This window comes from Oreochromis niloticus, linkage group LG20, assembly GCF_001858045.2.
Source record: "Oreochromis niloticus isolate F11D_XX linkage group LG20, O_niloticus_UMD_NMBU, whole genome shotgun sequence".
Taxonomy (NCBI): domain Eukaryota; kingdom Metazoa; phylum Chordata; class Actinopteri; order Cichliformes; family Cichlidae; genus Oreochromis; species Oreochromis niloticus.
In genome coordinates, this window is record NC_031984.2 from 1,303,653 (window position 1) to 1,324,096 (window position 20,444).

Below are 20,444 nucleotides of genomic sequence, written 5' to 3' on the forward strand. Positions count from 1 at the left end.
GCTCAGTGGCTAGTGGATCTGAGGGCAGACCATAGCGACCTCCCTGAACAGGGTCCAGTAACCATCACAGTGGCAGACATCCAAGAAAGGGTCTCCAGTATGAAAAGTTGGACAGCACCAGGGCCCGACATGATTCACGCCTACTGGCTGAAGAAGCTGACTGCACTCCACGAGCGTCTGGCAGCACAAATGAACCAGCTGCTAGTTAACGAGAGACACCCGGAATGGCTAACCGAAGGTCGGATGGTCCTGATCCCCAAGGACTCGAAGAAGGGACCGGTCCCATCCAACTACCGACCAATTACCTGCCTCAGTACTACATGGAAGCTCCTGTCAGGCATCATATCGGCTAAGATGAACAGGCACATGGGTCAATACATGAGCGGGGCACAGAAAGGGATTGGCAAGAATACCAGAGGTGCAAAACACCAGCTACTGGTAGACATAACAGTCAGCCGAGACTGCAAGACCAGACTGACCAACCTGTGCACAGCCTGGATTGATTACAAGAAGGCCTATGACTCAATTCCCCACAGCTGGATACTGGAATGCCTAGAATTGTACAAGATCAACAGGACCCTAAGAGCCTTCATCAGGAACTCAATGGGGATGTGGCGTACAACACTAGAGGCCAACTCCAAGCCCATAGCACAAGTCACCATCAAGTGCGGGATCTACCAAGGAGATGCTCTGTCCCCACTGCTGTTCTGCATAGGCCTGAACCCCCTCAGTGAGATCATTAAGAAGACTGGCTACGGATACCGACTACGGAACGGAGCAGTTGTCAGCCACCTCCTGTACATGGATGACATCAAGCTGTATGCCAAGAGTGAACGAGACATCGATTCACTGATCCACACTACCAGGATATACAGCAATGACATTGGAATGTCATTCGGACTGGAGAAGTGTAGTCGGATGGTAACAAAGAGAGGGAAGTTAGTCAGAACTGAGGGGATCGAACTACCAGAAGGCAACATTGCAGACATAGAGGACAGTTACAAGTACCTGGGGATCCCGCAGGCGAATGGGAACCATGAAGAGGCCGCTAGAAAGGCTGCAACCACCAAGTACCTGCAGAGGGTCAGGCAAGTCCTGAGGAGTCAGCTGAACGGTAAGAACAAGATCCGGGCCATCAACACCTACGCCCTGCCCGTGATCAGGTACCCTGCTGGGGTAATAGGCTGGCCAAAGGAGGAGCTAGAAGCCACTGACATCAAGACAAGAAAGCTCCTTACCATGCATGGAGGGTTTCACCCCAAGTCCAGCACCCTGAGGCTGTACGCTAAGCGGAAGGAAGGGGGCCGGGGACTGGTGAGTGTCAGCACCACAGTCCAGGATGAGACAACGAACATCCAAGAATACATTGGGAAGATGGCCCCAACTGACCGAGTGCTCAGTGAATACCTCAGGCAGCAGAAACCCAAGAAAGAGGAGGGAGACAAGGAACCATCATGGAAGGACAGGCCCCTGCACGGTATGTACCACCGGCAGATAGAGGAGGTGGCTGATATCCAGAAATCCTACCAGGTGCTGGACAAAGCTGGACTGAAAGACAGCACAGAGGCACTAATCATGGCAGCACAAGAACAAGCTCTGAGTACAAGATCCATAGAGGCTGGGGTCTATCACACCAGGCAAGACCCCAGGTGCAGGCTGTGTAAAGATGCCCCAGAGACAATCCAGCACATAACAGCAGGGTGCAAGATGCTAGCAGGCAAGGCATACATGGAACGCCATAACCAAGTGGCCGGCATAGTGTACAGGAACATCTGTGCCGAGTATAACCTGAAGTCCCAAGGTCAAAATGGGAGACGCCCCCAAGGGTGGTGGAGAATGACCGAGCTAAGATCCTGTGGGACTTCCAGATACAGACGGACAAAATGGTGGTGGCTAACCAACCGGACATAGTGGTGGTAGACAAACAGAAGAAGACGGCCGTAGTGATCGATGTAGTGGTTCCGAATGACAGCAATATCAGGAAGAAGGAACACGAGAAGCTGGAGAAATACCAAGGGCTCAGAGAAGAGCTCGGATGTGGAGGGTGAAGGTAACGGTGGTCCCCGTGGTAATCGGAGCACTAGGTGTGGTGACTCCCAAGCTAGGCGAGTGGCTCCAGCAGATCCCGGGAACAACATCGGACATCTCAAAATCTCAGCAGGGTGCTTGGAGGTGTTAGGTTCAGGGAATTTACGCAAATTTGCGCAGGGTTAGTAAATCTAGTAGTAGGGACTTGCTCCAGGAAAAAAAAAAAAAAGGGTCAGTAGTTCTAGTGCTAGACCCGCCCCTGCACAGTTACCAGCTGTCAGCTACATAGAAAAGGATCCTGGTGTTATTTGTCTCTCAGAAACAGTTCATAACTTCCCTTCAACTTATTCATGTCACCTAAAAGGTAAACCTGTTTCTCCATCACCTGTTCAGCTCTGATGATTCAGTAAGGACATCTCCTGGTTTCATCTTCATGTTTCCCTCTCACCACATAACCAAACCGACATCATGACCAGCAGCTTTACAGCTGTGGCTCCAGCAAACATCAGCTGATACTAGAAATTAATATTAAATAAATTCTAACAACAGCTGATCAAGCTTAAACGTGCTGCTGTTGTTTAACGCGACATCCGCTGGTTTCCTCTTTCTGGCGCAAAGTGGGCGATAAACAAACAAGAGAGAAAAGCCAATCAGCTGATCATTGATCAGTTTCATGATTGAAGTAGAAACAGGAGAGGGAGGGGGAGAGAATAGCTGATGTACGGGACAAACTATGTTCCTTTTCACCTCAATACGAAGCGCGTAATATTTTTTAGGGGACTGTTGGAAACTCACTCAAGGCGCTTTATAAAGCACCTTGAGGCGACTTTTGTTGTGATTTGGTGCTATATAAATAAAATTGAATTGAATTGAAACTCTAATAACTAACCTTATGAACAAAATAAAGTTCACTATCAGTAACATCATAGCACCCACCCAGCTGTATAGAAACTCCGTAATGCTAGCTAGTACCCAGTATGAAAAAGTGATTAAGTTAGTACAATGGCCAAATGTTTGCGTCCTGTGAATAAACTACTATTCCTTTAACTTAACGAGTGAACTGTCTGCTTGTTCCTCTTTAAAATAAACATCTGTTTGGGTGGACACCACCAACAGAAGCAGCTTACGCAGTACAATAGCCGAATTAACATTAACATTAGTGTGATTGCTCCTGATGCTTGTGTTGGGTGTAAAAGTGATATTCAGCTGAGTGTCATGGTCCTCCACGGCTTTCTAAGGTTTAGGCAGTATTAAAAACATTTGTACATGTTTCAGCTTGTTCTCTCTGTGGATATTCTGCCATTAATTATCCATGAAGTCGTACTGTCTCCGTAAGATTAAAGTCGATCTTTGAACATTGTGTATCATCATCATCAGTAAGTAAGTAAAAGCTTTAAAAGCAACTTGAACCTGAGCTGTACTAACATCACAAATTTCACGTAACTTTGCCCACAGCCAGCCAAATTTAACGTTTTTACAATCTTTTTCTTTTTTTCCCCTAGTTTGTTTAATTTTGTCTAATTTGTTTTCTTTTTTGCCTTCTGTTGTGTTTTGTGTGCTTTTGCTGCGTTTTTCTGTTTGCTGGTGTTTTCTTAAGTTGCAGTCTGTTTGACCCCTCGAGGCCACCATATGTTTCTGTCTCCCTGCAGCTGTGATGGAAAAACAGTGTGTGACATAAAGTCAAACATTACTTATGATCCTGGAGTCTGCAGATACCTGGAGACCACCTACGCCTGCTTCACACGTAACGACTCTGTTAAACCTGTGATTAGAAATGACTAATGAACCCAATCTGTACATGAATGATTACAGTTTCTAATGGGATCTGTGTCTGTTTCAGACCACAGTGTAACATGTGAAGGATCTCAGTCAAACCTTCAGTGTGGTGAGAACACAGTTTCAATTTCTTTGTATGTTTGAGAATTCATGTAAAAAAAATATCACCATGGTTACAGTTTGACTCTATGAACTCTTCCTCAGGTGAAGGACAGGTTATAGTCGTCTCCTGGGCTAATTATGGTCGCCGTGACACGACCACGTGCCCTGATGGACGTCCTGATTCTCAGCTCCAAAATGTTAACTGCTCCTGGTCCACAAGCATGGAATATTTTACTAAAATGTACGGAGGCTGACTCTCTTCCTTCAGCCCTCCATCTTCTCTCACCTTGTGCTGACTCACCTTTTATCTGCATTCACAGGTGTAACTGGCAGAACAGCTGTACTGTTAAAGCACCAAGCTCAGTAGATCCATGTCGTGGCACCTACGAGTACCTGGAGGTGTTTTTCACTTGTCAGGGTAAGTTACTCAAACAATAAACCTATAAAATTAATCTTTTAGGGTCTGTACATTCATATTTGTTTGAATGAAAATGATAATTGTTCATCATTTTTGAAAGATTAACCTTTCTGTGCTGAAAAGACTGAAATCACACCAAAACGTTGTCAGTTTTTTGCAGACCCTAAAAGATTGAAATCATATTTATGAAAATTATCTCAAGAATATGTCAGCAACATCCCTTAGTTATGCTGGCAGCATCCAAGATGGCACCAGTGTGCACGGCGAGACGTCTCTTTGGGTTGCGTCTGCTGGTTGTTACCTTTCTTTTTCTATGTTGCCCTGATGGTCCTGCTTTACTCGTCTATGATCGCCAAACACTTCTGAAACCCCGAATGCTTGATTTGGAAAGCAAGCTAGAAAGTCTTTGGCGGACATACCTGACTGCCTACATCACTTACCATTTGCCCTGCCTCGCAGGAAGCACTCTAGAAGACAGGGAAAACGAGGTGGCATCCTGGTACGCTTCAAGGCTTACCTGAAATCACATGGAGTACGGAAACCTCATACTCTTACAGATGTGCTACCATCTTTTTGAGCCCTTTGAGACCAGTCCAGTTACAGATTCAGCTGCTGGATCCAGCCTGTTGGACTTCCTGCTCCCTCTGACCTGCCAGCGAAGCTTTCACCTGTCTGGCGATGGGTGCGGTCCTACAGAGGTGGCATGAATCTCAGTAACCTTCGTCCGCTGGGAAGTGCTCCTGTTAGCAACTGTTCGATCACCCTTTGGATGGGCCTGCTAAACTTTTTTAAATTACTTTTTTATCTCGTCGGGACTGGATTTTATATTCCTGACGGGAACTTTGACCCGGTGAGTTTTCTTCTTTCTCGGAACCCCTTCCCTCGATTGTTCATCTTTTAGCTCTCCTCGGACCAATGGGAGAGGTGGAGGGCTAGCTTCAGTATTTAAAAACGATTTTTGCTGTCAGCAACTGCCATCTGTTTCATGTGCCACCTTTGAGGGGCAGCTTTCAGAACTGAACTGCGCTCCATCAGCTGTCTGCCTGGTGGTTTATCGTCCACCGAAATGTGTTAAGGATTTTAATCTCGGTTTTGCTGACTTACTGGGGAATCTTATGTTAGGATATGACCGTGTTTTAATTGCTGGTGATTTTAACATCCATGTATGCTGTGAGACTGCACCACTAGTAAAAGACTTCCTTGCCCTTATTGACACTTTAAATCTCACTCAGTTGGTGAGTGATCCAACTCACGAAAAAGGTCACACAGTCGATCTGGTGGTGTCATATAGTCTGGATGTCTGTATTACAGAAATCAAGGACTGTGGGATATCGGATCATTGGACAGCGAGCGACCTAGGCATCATGTGCGCATGATAAAGTCAGTGACTGCTGCTCACTTTTTCTCCGCTTTTACTTACTCGGTCCTCTATGATGCCAACCTCGGTGCGGAACTAGCAGTTGATGAGGTAACTAAGCTTTTTAACTTAACATGTTCCAGCATCCTTGACTCTGTTGCTCCACTAAGGACTAAACACACCAAATCTTCACATCAACCTTGGCTGAATGAAACCACCCGCGCTTTCAGATGCGAATGTCGAGGTGCAGAGAGAAAATGGATAAAAAAAAAAAAAAAAACAAGCTCCCGGTGTCTTTGGGCATCGTGACTGCTTAACAAACTAGAAAATGCATTTTCTGAAGAAATTGCAGTATGAATGCTGATAGCTGAATGTTCTGAGCTGAAATGACATAATTGTTGAATGTTAAGTTAAAAAATGTTGAATAAGCTGAAATAGGCCGAATCATTCACCTGAAGGCTAAAGTGTAAAACTGTTGAAATCTAAAGTTCACACAGAAGAAGTTTCAAAGTTGGAAAGTAGCTGAACATCCTTAAAATGTTCAAAAGCTGAGTAACGACAAAAGAAAATTTAGAATCACAAAACATCTGAATCAGTATTAATTTCTTAATTTCTATTCTTTTAATCATCAAAATCGCTGAAATGTGGGAGAATCCACTACAGACAGGTAAATGCTTTAAGTTTTAATCATCCAGTCAAAAAAGATGATTTTAAAAGTCATCAACTAACTCCAAATGCCCAGATCTGAACCACTTGTCTGCTGAAGAGAAATCCAACAATCGAACGGAAGCCTGAATTTCATGGGCCAATCAAAACGCTTTTAAATCTGCCTTGATGCACCTGTTAAAAAACTGCTTCTAAATCCAAGACCCTAACTCCTATCAATATCATGTTCAAAGCTTGAGGATCCCAAGGACTTGTTCTACCCAACAGTGTCTTCTTTACCTTCTAGACTGTCGCATATCAACGCCGTTTACTTCTGGCCTATCCGACCTTCTGAGGACCCGGCCCACGTAGACCGCGAAGGCCGGGTCCTCGGGAGGATGCAGCCCATGAATTTGGACACGACCACGGACATTTGCATCACGGATATTAAGGACTCTGGTATTTCAGATCACTTCCTGGTTTTGTTTAATACTGTAGTGAGCAATGTGGAATTGAACAGTGATGGTTCTGTGCAAACGCGCACAATTAACTCCCAGTCAATCGCTCACTTCACTGATACTTTCCTTGACTCTCCCCTCTCTGATGCTAACTGTAATGGGGATTTATCAGTGGATAAACTATTTTATACTACATGCACTGACATTCCTCACGCCAACCTTGGCTAAATGATACTACTTGTGCCCTTAGGTGTGAATGTTGTCGTGCTGAGACAAAATGGAGGAAAGACGAACTCCACGTCTCTGGACATCCTTCATAAATCTTTATCTAAGTATCAAAAGTCTGTTAAAGTATTCTTAAAGTATTTCCCTGAAAAAATCTCAGCTCTAAGGGCTTCTCATCCATCTCATTCATCGTCTGTTTTAGACCCAGTCCCAGTCTCTGAATGCTTGACTGTCTTTCAACAGTTTGAGCCAGTGTCTTATTCTGCTTTAAAAGATATAATTGATCATCTCAAAATCTCTGGTTCCCCGCACAATATTCTTCCTTCTTGTTTCTTTAAGGAAGATTTACATACTATAGGTCCTTGTATCTTACTTTTGCTGAATGCATCATTGTCATCAGCTCTCTCACACTCACTTTCGTCTTCTCGCCCAAACTCACACACGCTCACACAGTAGGGAGGTCACAGGTCCAGGGAGGAAAGTCTGTGGTAGAGGAAAGGAAGTCACTCACAAATCACGAATCACGAAATACTAAGCACATGAGCCGGGAGAATCACTAACATCTGTAGTACAATCATCCAGTGACGAGAAAATCTGTGTTCCAGCCTCAAATAGTGCTTCTGGTGATGACAGCTGATTGTGGTCAGGTGTGTGGGTCAAGGGTGGGAGCCTACAGTGAGCTCCGCCCAGGCAGAGAGGGACATGAAGAGAGAGAGAGAGAAAGCAAAACAAACACATGTAGAGACCATGACAGTTTCCTGAAAACCCTCTGCTGTCTGATCATTTCCTGATAACATTTACATTTACAATAATTGATTACACAGCAGTGGAGAGTAGACTTTATCACAGTAGATGTCTTTCTGAAAGTGCTGTAACTAAGTTTAAGAATATAATCCACCCACTGTTATCATCTTCAATGCCCTGTACCAACATAGAGCAGAGCAGCTATCTGAACGCTACTCCAACAGAGGTCGATTATCTTGTTAATAATTTTACCTCCTCACTACGTACGACTCTGGATACTGTAGCTCCTGTGAAAACTAAGGCCTCAAATCCGAAGTACCTGACTCCGTGGTATAATTCTCAAACACGTAGCCTAAAGCAGATAACTCGTAAGCTGGAGAGGAAATGGCGTGTCACAAATTTAGAGGATCATCATTTAGCCTGGAGAAATAGTTTGCTGCTTTATAAGAAAGCCCTCCGCAAAGCCAGAACATCTTACTATTCGTCACTGATTGAAGAAAATAAGAACAACCCCAGGTTTCTCTTCAGCACTGTAGCCAGGCTGACAAACAGTCAGAGCTCTACTGAGCCAACCATCCCTTTAACGTTAACTAGTAATGACTTCATGAACTTCTTCACAAATAAAATTTTTATCATTAGAGAAAAAATTACCAATAATCATCCCACAGATGTAATATTATCTACAGCTACTTTTAGTACCATCGATGTTAAGTTAGACTCTTTTTCTCCAATTGATCTTTCTGAGTTAACTTCAATAATTAATTCCTCCAAACCATCAACGTGTCTTTTAGACCCCATTCCTACAAAACTGCTCAAAGAAGTCCTGCCATTAATTAATGCTTCAATCTTAAATATGATCAACCTCTCTCTAATAATCGGCTATGTACCACAGGCCTTCAAGCTGGCTGTAGTTAAACCTTTACTTAAAAATGCGGTCAGCTGGTGGGTAACAGGCATCTCTGAGAACGTTAGAGCACTTATGCAAATATGTGATGTCTTGATAAATCGAGCAGATATTTGAAGTTTACACAGCAACATTCTTGCATGAAAATATCTTAAAAGTTTATTTTGTGACCCAGAAAGAGTAATATTTCAAACTCCGCCACTCTGTGTTTCTCCGCAACTGCCTCGTTTGAGTTTTGGACGAAATGGATTCTGGGATATTGCATTTCGTCATTTCGATCTGATTGGAGACCAAAACAGCCAATCAGATTTTTTTGTATCCAAGTCTGTGATTGGCTGGTTTTGTGGCACAAATATAACGGTGTACAGAAAGAGTTGAGCGCGCACGGGGAGAAATGTTGAGAGCGCAAGCAACACATTGCGAGCAAGCGCAAATGCAAAACCTGAGCGAGAGGGGCTGCTTTTGTGTGTGTGTGTGTATAATAGCAAACACTGAAATACAGTTTTTGCACGCAGCAATGAATTTTGTTCACTCAAATTTAGCTTTTCTTCGCTCAAAATAAATTTCTCCTCAAAATGCAACACTTGCACCTGCAAACTTTTTTTTATGTGCGCTCAGAATAGTGGCACAAAAATAACGCCATAGTTTCAGAGCCCAGCACAGAAACAGCTTTAGTGAAGGTTACAAAAGATTTTCTTATGGCCTCTGACAGTGGACTTATCTCTGTGCTTGTCCTGCTAGACCTCAGTGCTGCGTTTGATACTGTCGACCATAATATCCTATTAGAGCGATTAGAACATGCTGTAGGTATTACAGGTACTGCACTGCAGTGGTTTGCATGTCTTTATCCTGTCTTCCTTCTCTCACCCCAACCGGTCACAGCAGATGGCCCCGCCCCTCCCTGAGCCTGGTTCTGCCGGAGGTTTCTTCCTGTTAAAAGGGAGTTTTTCCTTCCCGTGTTGAGCGTAAAATGATGGCTGTAGACCAAAGGCTGTGGACACAGCAGCAGTTTAAAGAGAAGATTTTAAGATAAATTTTTCCCTGCTCCCACTATTGCAGTTGAGCTGTCTCACTGTAACCTCCAACACTGCGTCCCATACACACCCATTATAAACTCTGAAACGGGTGGAAAAAAAGCATGAAACTTAAACTGGAACTGAAGAAAAAGTATAATAGTTATTGAAAAGATAAATACAAGCTGAAAAGTTCAATATCTTGCCCCCCCCCCCCCCCCCCCCCCCCAAACACATCCTCCAAACACACACACACACATATTTTGCTCCATTGCGCTTTATTTCACACCTCAAAAATTTAGTAAACAATTAAGCAAATACAAGTAAACAGCAATAAAATACAGGTAATAAAATATACTACTAACTCTTTTACGCTGCGTCCACACCTATTTTTGAAAACGCAGCTGTTTCTATGCGTTTGGGCTTTTCGTCAACACCTATACGGCGTTGCGATTCACCGAAAACGGAGATTATTTAAAACTCCTTTTTTAAGTTTACGTGTGAACGAGGAATACAGAGTTCGTCACGCAACGTCAAAGGTATGTGCCTCTTTTCACGTCACGCTGTGCGCCACGTTATTGTTTACATGAGATGAATTGCAGAATGGCAGATAGAGACAAAATACTGTTACTGTTAATCTGACTATCTGCAGGTTTTACACGCTTACATACACACGCAGTTACTGTCCCTGCATTTAGAAAGGCAGAGGCGTCACGGTGTGATTATTTTACATATAGTTGTTTTTTTTCCCTGTGTAATAATATTCAACATTGCTGTCAATACATTTTTCAAAAAATGTCTCTCTGTGCAAAATGGGTTTAAACACATAAACAGCTGTGGGATACTGTTTGTCCGTGATTTGGAGAGCCCAGCGCTGCTCCCGACGCAGGGAAAACTAATTCTGCAGGGGAGACCTACCTCGGCACTTGTGCAGATGAAGCCAAAGGGAAGATATGCTTCACCATATTTTCTAGTCTTTGGCTTGAAGGAAGTTGGTTTGGAAACATATTTGGCGATGCTTCATCTCCTGCTTTGCGTTTGTGTGGGAGCCCCGTCAAAAACCTGTCCACAGTGTCCAAGCGCTCTTTTTTTTCTTTTTTCTTTTCATACCGCGCCCCCCCTGCAATGGCTCTGCGCCCCCTCTAGGGGGCGGGCCCCACACTTTGGGAACCTCTGCCTTACAGTAACACGTGAACAATAGCATAAAAAAACATAAGAAAAATGTATATATAGCAAACATGGTAAGATAAAATTTAGACATAAACAGTCATAAAAGTATAAAAGCAAATAGAAAAACTGAGCAAGGTAAAAAATGGACTAAGACAGATCAGGTGTGTGCAATTCTAAATAGATGAGTTTTGAGACATGATTTAGAAGAGGTGAGACAGTGTGTGATCCGTAGAGCAAGTGGAAGTTAATTCCAAAGTCTCGGGGCAGAACAAGTAAAGGCTCTGAGTCCCATGGTAGTCAGGCGAGCAGGTGGAACAGACAGAAGGGAAGCTGAGTATGTATGGAGAAGATCGGATAGATATGGAGGAGCGAGGTTATGAAGCGCTTTGAAAGTGAGAAGCAGGATCTTGAAATTGACACGTTGGTGAACTGGGAGCCAATGGAGCTGTTTAACAACAGGTGTTATATGTTCAGTGGATCTAGTTCTGGAAATAATACGAGCAGCTGTATTTTGAACTAACTGCAGTTTATGGAGGGATTTATGAGGTAGACCATAGAGAAGAGAGTTACAGTAATCTAAATGGGATGTGACAAGAGCATTGACAAGTATGGCGGTACTGTGTGGAGTGAGTGAGGGACGAAGACGGTTAATATTACGAAGATGAAAGTAGGAAGACCGAGTGATATTATTTATATGTGCTGTGAAGGACAGAGTGCTATCGAGGATGACACCAAGACTCTTAACCTGAGGAGAGGGCTTGACAACAGAGTTATCAATGGATAATGAAGGACTGGTTGGAACTGTAGTCAGTTTTGATCTGGTGCCGATTAAAATGAATTCTGTTTTATTGCCATTGAGTTTAAGAAAGTTGTGAGTAAACCAGACCTTGATTTCACTTAAACAGTCAGAAATGGATGTGGGTGGGAGAGTAGCTGTGGGTTTGGAGGATAGGTAGAGCTGGGTGTCATCTGCATAGCAGTGAAACTGGATGTTATGCTTCCTAAAAATATTACCTTGGGGTAGGAGATGCTGCAAGTAGAAGATCATTGGTGATTTTTACTAGAGCTGTTTCTGTACTGTGACATGAATGGAAGCCAGACTGAAACTGTTCGTACAAGTTATTTACAGTAAGATGACGATGAACCTGATGATGAATTTTTGCTAGGAAAGGGAGATTTGAAATTAGCCTGAAATTATTTAGATTGGAGGGATCTGAACCATTCTTTTTCAGTATTGGGGTTATTATTGCAGTTTTAAGAGAAGAAGGAACAGAACCAGATATAAGAGAGGAGTGTACGATATTAGTGGATCAAGTTTACACGATGATGACTTTAGGTTAGTAATTATGGAAGATAGCTGAGTTATTGTGGGAAGTTCAAAATTGGATAGAGAGGATGACAGCTGAGAAGGACAATAAATGCAGACAGAACAACTGACCATATCACAGGACGAGGGCAATTGTTGGTAAAGATTCTCAATCTTGGTGTAAAAAAAAAAAGTCCATAAATTTGTTGCAAACTGCGGCAATGACTCTGTGCACCCTCTAGGGGGCGGGCCCCACACTTTGGGAACCTCTGCTCTAGGTCATAGTATGTGGAAGATGAGCAAGTTGAATGAGAATTTGAAGATTCTCCCATTGAAATACATGGTACATTTTTGTTGAATAAAGTTGAAAAAATAAAAAAATGTAAAAATTAAAAATGAAAATTTTTGAATGAATGAAAAAAATACAAGCAGTTATGTCAAAAGAAGAGGAATCTACCGGTGGTTGAAAGTTGAACAGTGTTGAAGGAGACAGATGCCTTCTGTATTTTCCAGCTCATTCAACATTTTTAACTTAACATTCAGCAATTATTTCATTTCAGCTCAAAACATTCAGCTATCAGCATCCACGCTGCAGTTTCTTCAGAAAATGCATTTTCTAGTTTTAATTCTGTTATTAACCCCTGTGCCACTGTTCCTATGGTGGCTTCCTTTGCACTTTGTGAAAACTGAATCGCTTCATTAAAATATATCTCAACCTTACGAACTCTGCATTCACAGGCAGTGTTAGACCTAGATCCACTGTTTTTCAGAAGTTTGAGCCTTTGACCTTTTCTGCCTTGAAGGAAGTAATTGATCACTTAAGACTGTCTAATTTCCCACAAGATATTCTTCCTTCTCGCCTCCTTAAAGAAACTCTTCATGTCATTGGGCCTAGTATTTATTTTTATTAGATACTTCATTGTCATCAGGCTGTGTACCAGTGGTTTTCAAACATGCTGTTGTGCAACTCATTATTAAGAAATAAAATCTTGATCCAAATGTGCTTCCTAACTTTAGGCCAATTTCTAAACTGTCTTTTATGTCCAAAATTTTGGAAAAAGTTGTTTTCAAGTAACTTCAGACCTTTTCAGACACTCGTGGCATTTGTGAAGTCTTCCAGTCTGGTTTTGCATCTTGTCACAGTAACTGTCGACTCAGGCGGTTCTGTTGTTTTTCTCCTTTTACATTTAAATGCTGCCTTTGACACAGTTGATCACAACATTCTTTTATCGAGACTTGAACACGTCGTTGGTCTAAAAGGCACGGTTTCATCATGGTTTAAATCATATGGGGTGTGCCTCTGTCAGTGCGCCCCAGGGTGGCTGTGGCTACAGCGTAGCTTGCCATCACCAGTGTGTGAATGTGTGTGTGAATGGGTGGATGACTGGATGTGTAAAGTGCTTTGGGGTCCTTAGGGACCAGTAAAGCTCTATACAAATACAGGCCATTTACCATTTATCAGAGAGGTCTTTTTCTGTTAAAATTGGGCAATACTCCCTTTCCTCCACCCCGATGTATTGTGGTGTGCCACAGGGGTCTGTTTTGGGTCCAGCCCTGTTCTCCTTATACATGCTGCCTTTCGGATCTATTTTTAGGAAATACAACATCCCCTTTCGTTGTTATGCTGATGACATCCAAATTTACTTTCCCTTGAAACTGGACGTCTCTGTCCCAGTGCAGCCTTTGCTTAACTGTTTACATGATGTTAAAGACTGGTTAACACAGAATTTTCTTACACTAAATGAAAATAAGAGTGAAGTTATGGTTTTTGGAACTCATGCCCCTTTGAACAAGTTAACTGATACCCTCGGTCCTCTTGCTTCTCATCTTTCTCACGCTGCAAGGAATCTCGGAGTGTTTTTAGATAGCTCCTTTAAATTAGAGAAGCAAGTGTCCACAGATATGAAAAAGAAGTTTTTATCAGTTACGTGAAACTACCAGAGCTAAGCCTTATCTTCCTCCAAGAGACCTAGAAACACTTATTCATGCCTTCATCACCTCTAAACTGGACTACTGTAATTCTCCCTATTTGGGTCTTCAACACTCATCTCTTTATCACTTGCAGTTAGTCCAAAATGCTGCTGCACGTCTTTTAACTGGTGTTAGAATGTATGAACACATCACTCCAGTTTTAGCAAACGTACACTGGCTCCCTGTAAAATATCGCATTGATTTTAAGTTTCTTTTACTTACTTTTAAAGTTTTAAATAATATGTCACCTAGTTATTTAAACAAACTCCTCAACATGGATGACCCCAAAAGAGCACTGAGATCGTCTAGCCAGATGCTCGTAGCACAATCAAGGTCTCGATTGAAGCATAGAGGAGATCGGGCCTTCGCAGTAGCAGCACCCAGACTCTGGAATAATCTGCCAGAGGAGATTCGTACTTCAGAGTCTATTCAGTCTTTTAAATCGCGTCTTAAAACTCACTTCTTTACATTGGCTGTTAATTCGAGTTCAGTATGAGTACCATCAGGCCTGTTTTATGTTTTTATTGTTAATTCACTGTCTTCTTATTTATCTGTATTTGTTTCTAATTTATCTTTATTTGTTTCTCTATTGTTTTCTCTTGTTTTTAAACGATTGTGAAGCACTTTGGTCAACTCTGTTGTTCTTAAATGTGTTATATAAATAAATGTTGAATTTTTGAATTTGAATTATTTTTTCACAAGCTTATCAATTAAGCTAATGATAATTACATTGTAGATAAAAAAATGTATTAAACAACTTACAGTAGAACCTCGTTTTCCTGCACAGAGCATCACTGTTGATTCTTTTCAATTATGTCTTTGTTTTATTCACTGATGTTTCCTGAACATTGACAGAATGTGGAGAATTTACAGCTGTGACTTTATGTCCAGAACATCTGTGCCTTGTGTTTACTTGTGTGAAGATGAGATAAGGCAGAGATACCACTTTATACCACAAGATGGTGCAGTAAATCAGTGTAACAGTTCTTTAATAACAATCTGAAGTTGAGAGATGAACACATTTTGCAATAAAAGTACATTAAAAGGGAGAGTTTATAAAGTCCTCTGACCAAACTAAAGACACATACAAGTAAACATCAAACAGACAGAATTAAACGAAAATGGTTAAATGCAGAAAATGACAAGAGCTCCGATCAACACAATATTCAAATCAGGTAGTCAGAAAAAAAGAGACTAGATGAGCACAAAAACACAGGTTATCTCATGTCAAATCATCCAAGCCTTCTGCTTGGATGATTTAAAAAATAAATTTTATTCGAAAATTTATGCGTATCTAATTCAAAAATACGCATACATTTTTAATGTCTTTCCCAAAATACAGGTTGAGAAACAACAGTGTTTTTGTTTTTGTAATACTTGTATATATTTTACAAAAACATAAAAATATGTAAAAGTTGTTACATTTGCTCCTTTCAGCATGAAAGATTTATTAACATAGACTACAAGTCAAAAGTCAGGACACACCTTATTTATTTATTTTTTTTATTTTCATGACTGTTTACATTGTAGATTCTCACTGAAGGGATCAAAACTATGAATGAACACGTAGAATTATATAGTAAACAAAAAAGTGTGAAATAACTCAAAATATGTTTTATATTTTAGATTCTTGGTAACAGCCACCCTTTGCTTTGATTACTGCTTTGCACACTTTTGGCCTTCTCTCCATGAGCTTCATGAGGTCGTCTCCTGAAATGGTTTTCCAACAGTCTTGAAGGAGTTCCCAGAGATGCTGAGCACTTGTTGGTCCTTTGCCTTCACTCTGCGGTGTGCAAAGCAAAAATGTGCTTGTATTTGCTAATTAAATATGAAAACATTGAAGCATTCCTACAAAGTCCTATATTTGAGCTCACACCAATAAAATCCCTTCTGCGACCATCACTGCAAACAGCCAGCTGATCTACACAGCAACAGTGATCCTTGAATATGAGATGATCAAAGAACAGAATCCTCAGTGGAGACGAAAACTAGAGGCAGAAAGGAGGGAAGTTACCCAACTATCAGAACTGCAGAGAAGTGTGATGGGACGCCTAACAAGTACAACAAGCTGTACAAACCTGAGGCCTTAGACAGACTCAGGCAGTGTAGTACTGATGTAGTTAGTCAGTTACATAATTAACCAGCCGTTAATATGAAAGTCATTGTTCAAGCTCAGTGCCTTCTAACATGAGACTATCGACTGCTTTGCTTTGGTGTGTGCTCAACTGACAGTTTATTAGGAACACATGAAAAATAAGGCAGTCTGAAACAGATGTCTGTTATGAAATTCTTCATCTTCTGTTCTGAAGTTTATGGTGAGAAATTACTTTCTTTTGAGGAATCATTAATCTGTTCACTGACCTTTTAACTTTGCAATCATTTTGAAGATGCTTCCTGCCCTCCTGGTTGGACTTGGTTTGGAGGTCGCTGTTTCATCTTTAAAAGCAGCATGAAGAACTGGCCTGATGCTGAGGTACATTAGGAAATAACAGCAGCTGTCATTGCATCACTGATGATACAAAGAGTTTCTGTCTTTGACTGATTTTAAATGCATTCTCACACTTTTTATCTTCTGTGCACCTCATCTTCCTCCTCAGAGATCCTGTGAGACACTCGGTGGACATCTGGCCTCATTCCACAGCACAGCTGAGTACACCTTCATCAGAGAGCTCACTCACACAGCAGCAGGGTTGTATGAAACGGCTTGGGTTGGAGGCAACGACAGAGAAACTGTAAGTGTTTATAGATAAAGAGGATGAGCTGCAGCTGTTTCTTTTGCCTGATATTTCATATGTTTCTCTTCATGTTCAGCAGTTTGATTCAAATTTCATAATTTGTCAAATCCTTAGCAGGTCTGTGTTTTGTATATAAGACTTAGTCGTGTTCTTCTTTGTGTTAACTGAGATTTGTCTTTGAGCTAATAGTGAGTATCTGCTGGCAGCAGAAGGGAAGTGTAGAGGTCTCATGTCTGCACTCTCAGCATAGATGCACCAAAGTACATCAGAACAAACTGAACCTCAAACTTTATTTCCGTGAGGGTTCTCAGTTATCCCGGTCATCGTAGTCTAAGGAGCTTGGAAAGAAAAGTGTCTGGACTTCTTTAAGTTGCTTGCTTCCAAGCAACTTAAATGCTTTTCTTTCCAAGCTCCTTAGACCTCAAACTTCATTCTTTCAGAAATGTTGGTGGATGTGGAGTGATGGTTCCCAGTTTGACTTCCCAAACTGGGCCAAAGGAGAACCAAATGATGCTGGAGGAAGAGAAGATTGTATGATGATAAACTATGGAGGTACAAACTGAATCTGGGTTCATTTTTGAAATCCATTTTTATTTTAATTATTAAAATAATGTAATCTTAGGTCTTTAACAGAACTGTTTTTTTTCCTTTACATTAGAAAAGAAGAAAACATTCACTGCACAGACCTCTGATTTTATTTCTATTCTTCTTTATTTTGAACCGTTTTTACAGGACGGGATTATGTCAACGATGCAGGGTGTAACGCCAACAAACCTTTTGTTTGTGTCAGAGATCCATAACTGCTTCTTCATGTGCTGACAGATTTGAATTGATGATGTCACTTCCATCACTGCTGGTGGATGTATTGACAAATATGGTTTCATATAACATGTCAAGGAGATTGACATCCCTCAGCTTATCTCCATCCAAGAGTGAAATAAAGGACAACTATCAAGCCTTTTCATGGTTAAAGTAACACAGAGTGCTATAGCAGTATATCTATATGTGATTCTGCTAATAGTTCATTATGTATAAATTTCTAATCAAATATGAGTATAATCAATATAATATGTGAGAAATGAAACTTCTGTAATGCTTGAACTTTGCCCTGGTTTTTATTTGTGCTGCAGGGGCTGATCTAGAGAAATTTACTTAAGAAGGCAAAATCAAAGGCATTTCTTTTCACATATCCACCTACATTCTGTAATATCTATTAAATATGTTTAAAATACATAAAATGGAGTAAGTATGAATTTGTTTTATATAAACATCCTCTTTAAATTTCTTATTTAACCCTATCTAACCCTATTTATCCCACATAATTAAATATTACAGTCAAATAAAACTTTTTCAATGTGCTGTACAGCCTGTAAAATGAATAATTATGTGCCTTAAGTATAAAATCTAGGAAGCTACATACTAGCAACATACAGTCTAATTTAAGTTTTACACTCCAACTTTTATTATTATAAAAAATTAAATTGTTACATGCTTAAATTTACACAAAATCTGCCTTGTCATGAACACATTTTTCACTAAAAATTTAAACCTTACTTTTCATGATTTATTGGTAGAATTGGCTGTTTTTCACTACTTTGACTTCACCTTTATATGGTAAAATGGTAAATGGCCTGTATTAGTATGTATAGTGCTTTACTTAGTCCCTATGAACCCCCACTTTACACTACATTCAGTCACACACTCATTCACACACTGGTGATGGCAGCTACATTGTAGCCACAGCTGCCCTGGGGCGCACTGACAGAGGCGAGGCTGCCAGACACTGGCGCCACCGGGCCCTCTGACCACCACCAGTAGGCAACGGGTGGTGGTCAGAGGTCAGCTCCATACATTGCGCCAAAAACCACAGCAACACACTTTCTCGACACTGGGTGTGAGTGGAGCCCTCTAGTGGTCCACCACAATATGTTAAAACAAGATCTAGAATGTGATTAAAGTGGTGGGTGGGTTCTTTTACATTTTGAGAGAAGCCAATTGAGTCTAATAACAGATTAAATGCCATGTTGAGGCTGTCATTTTTAGCATCTACATGGATGTTAAAATCACCCACAATAATTATTTTATCTGAGCTGAGCACTAAATCAGATAAAAAGTCTGAGAAATCAGAGAGAAACTCTGTGTAAGGCCCAGGTGGACGATAGATGATAACAAGTAAGACTGGTTTCTGAGTTTTACAGCTGGTGTGGACGAGGCTAAGCATCAGGCTTTCAAATGAATTAAAAGTCTGTCTTGGTCTTTCGTTAATTAATAGGCTGGTGTGAAAAATTGCTGCCACACCGCCCCCTCGGCCTGTGCTTCGAGGTTTCTGGTAGTTAGAATGACTCGGGGGTGTTGATTCATTTAAACTAACATACTCATCCTGCTGCAACCAGGTTTCTGTAAGGCAGAGTAAATCGATTTGTTGATCAATTATTAAGTCATGTACTAACAGAGACTTGGAGGAGAGAGACCTAATATTTAATAATCCACATTTCACTGTTTTACTCTTTGGTTCAGATGTGGATACTGTATTGTTCTTTCTTTGTGATTTTTTATGTTTAAGTTGTTTATTGCTGGTTTTTAGTTTGTTTTTTGTCTGTTTGGGAGCTGACACAGTCTCAATGGAGATGGGTTTTTGGGGGGGTAGCAGGAGGAGAGAAGCTGCAGAGAGGCGTGTAAGACTGCAACTCTGCTTCCTGGTCCCAACTCTGGATAGTCATATTTTGGGGGGTTTAATAAATTTGTCCATATTTCTAGAAATGAGAGCTGCTCCATCCAAAGTGGGATGGATGCCGTCTCTCCTAACAAGACCAGGTTTCCTCCAGAAGGTTTGCCAATTATCTATGAAGCCCACATCGTTTCTGGGACACCACTCAGACAGCCAGCAATTTAAGGAGAACATGCGGCTAAACATGTCACTCCTGGTCTGATTGGGGAGGGGACCAGAGAAAACTACAGAGTCCCACATTGCTTTGGCATTGTTTGGCAAACTGGTGTTGAGTGAATGCTGGCGCGCCAGACTGCCGCTGCTCACTGGTTGTTATTGTTATTGTTATATTTGTACTATAATTTTTTCTGATGCTGACAACAATTTGAATCCAGTATCTAAGGCGCAACCCTGTTTTGACTTGTTTCTGCAATATTTGCAGTTTCTATCGCTTGCGCTGCAGCTGTCAGCTGTTTGTTCGGTCCCTACTTTCATCTGGCCGCTTCCAACCGTTTGTGCTCAGTGCTCGGCCCTGATTAAGATGTGGATCAACAAGCTTGTTCGTGCTCACCTGGGTTGTTTTAGACATCGTTCATCACCCGGCGACAGCTCTTCTCCAGTACTCTGCTACAGATCTTTTGTGGCTCCGTTTTTGCCTGGCTGTGTTTCCACCTGTGGCTCTATACTTCTACCCGGACATCGCCTTCAAGCCCCGCCACAGGTACATCCACCGAGGGCTTTGGCAGAATTTCAGCATCAATGACACTAACTCAATAGTGCCTATCTGATCTAAAACCCGTCGTCCTCCCCGCAAGACGGACTGGGCTGTCGACCGCAACATGCTGGCCCACATTGCTAGATCAACTAAGCCCACTCTCAGGAATG

General features: G+C 41.5%; 1 protein-coding gene and 1 long non-coding RNA gene across 2 annotated transcripts; one reads left to right on the forward strand and one right to left on the reverse strand.

The window, feature by feature from the left end:
* Window positions 1-2,698: 2,698 nt before the first annotated feature.
* LOC100691537 (C-type lectin galactose-binding isoform-like) lies at window positions 2,699-18,106 on the forward strand. The gene is made up of 8 exons (XM_013271800.3): window positions 2,699-3,772; window positions 3,869-3,913; window positions 4,009-4,147; window positions 4,227-4,324; window positions 16,505-16,590; window positions 16,715-16,849; window positions 17,293-17,404; window positions 17,585-18,106. The coding sequence occupies exons 1-8, from the start codon at window positions 3,658-3,660 to the stop codon at window positions 17,650-17,652; spliced, it is 798 nt and encodes a 265-aa protein (XP_013127254.2). The 5' UTR covers window positions 2,699-3,657; the 3' UTR covers window positions 17,653-18,106.
* On the reverse strand, window positions 15,842-16,791 carry LOC112843261 (uncharacterized). The gene is made up of 3 exons (XR_003215480.1): window positions 16,678-16,791; window positions 16,479-16,585; window positions 15,842-15,900 (listed from the first exon to the last, which is right to left on the reverse strand). It is a non-coding gene; the product is annotated as an uncharacterized LOC112843261 (long non-coding RNA).
* Window positions 18,107-20,444: the final 2,338 nt, after the last annotated feature.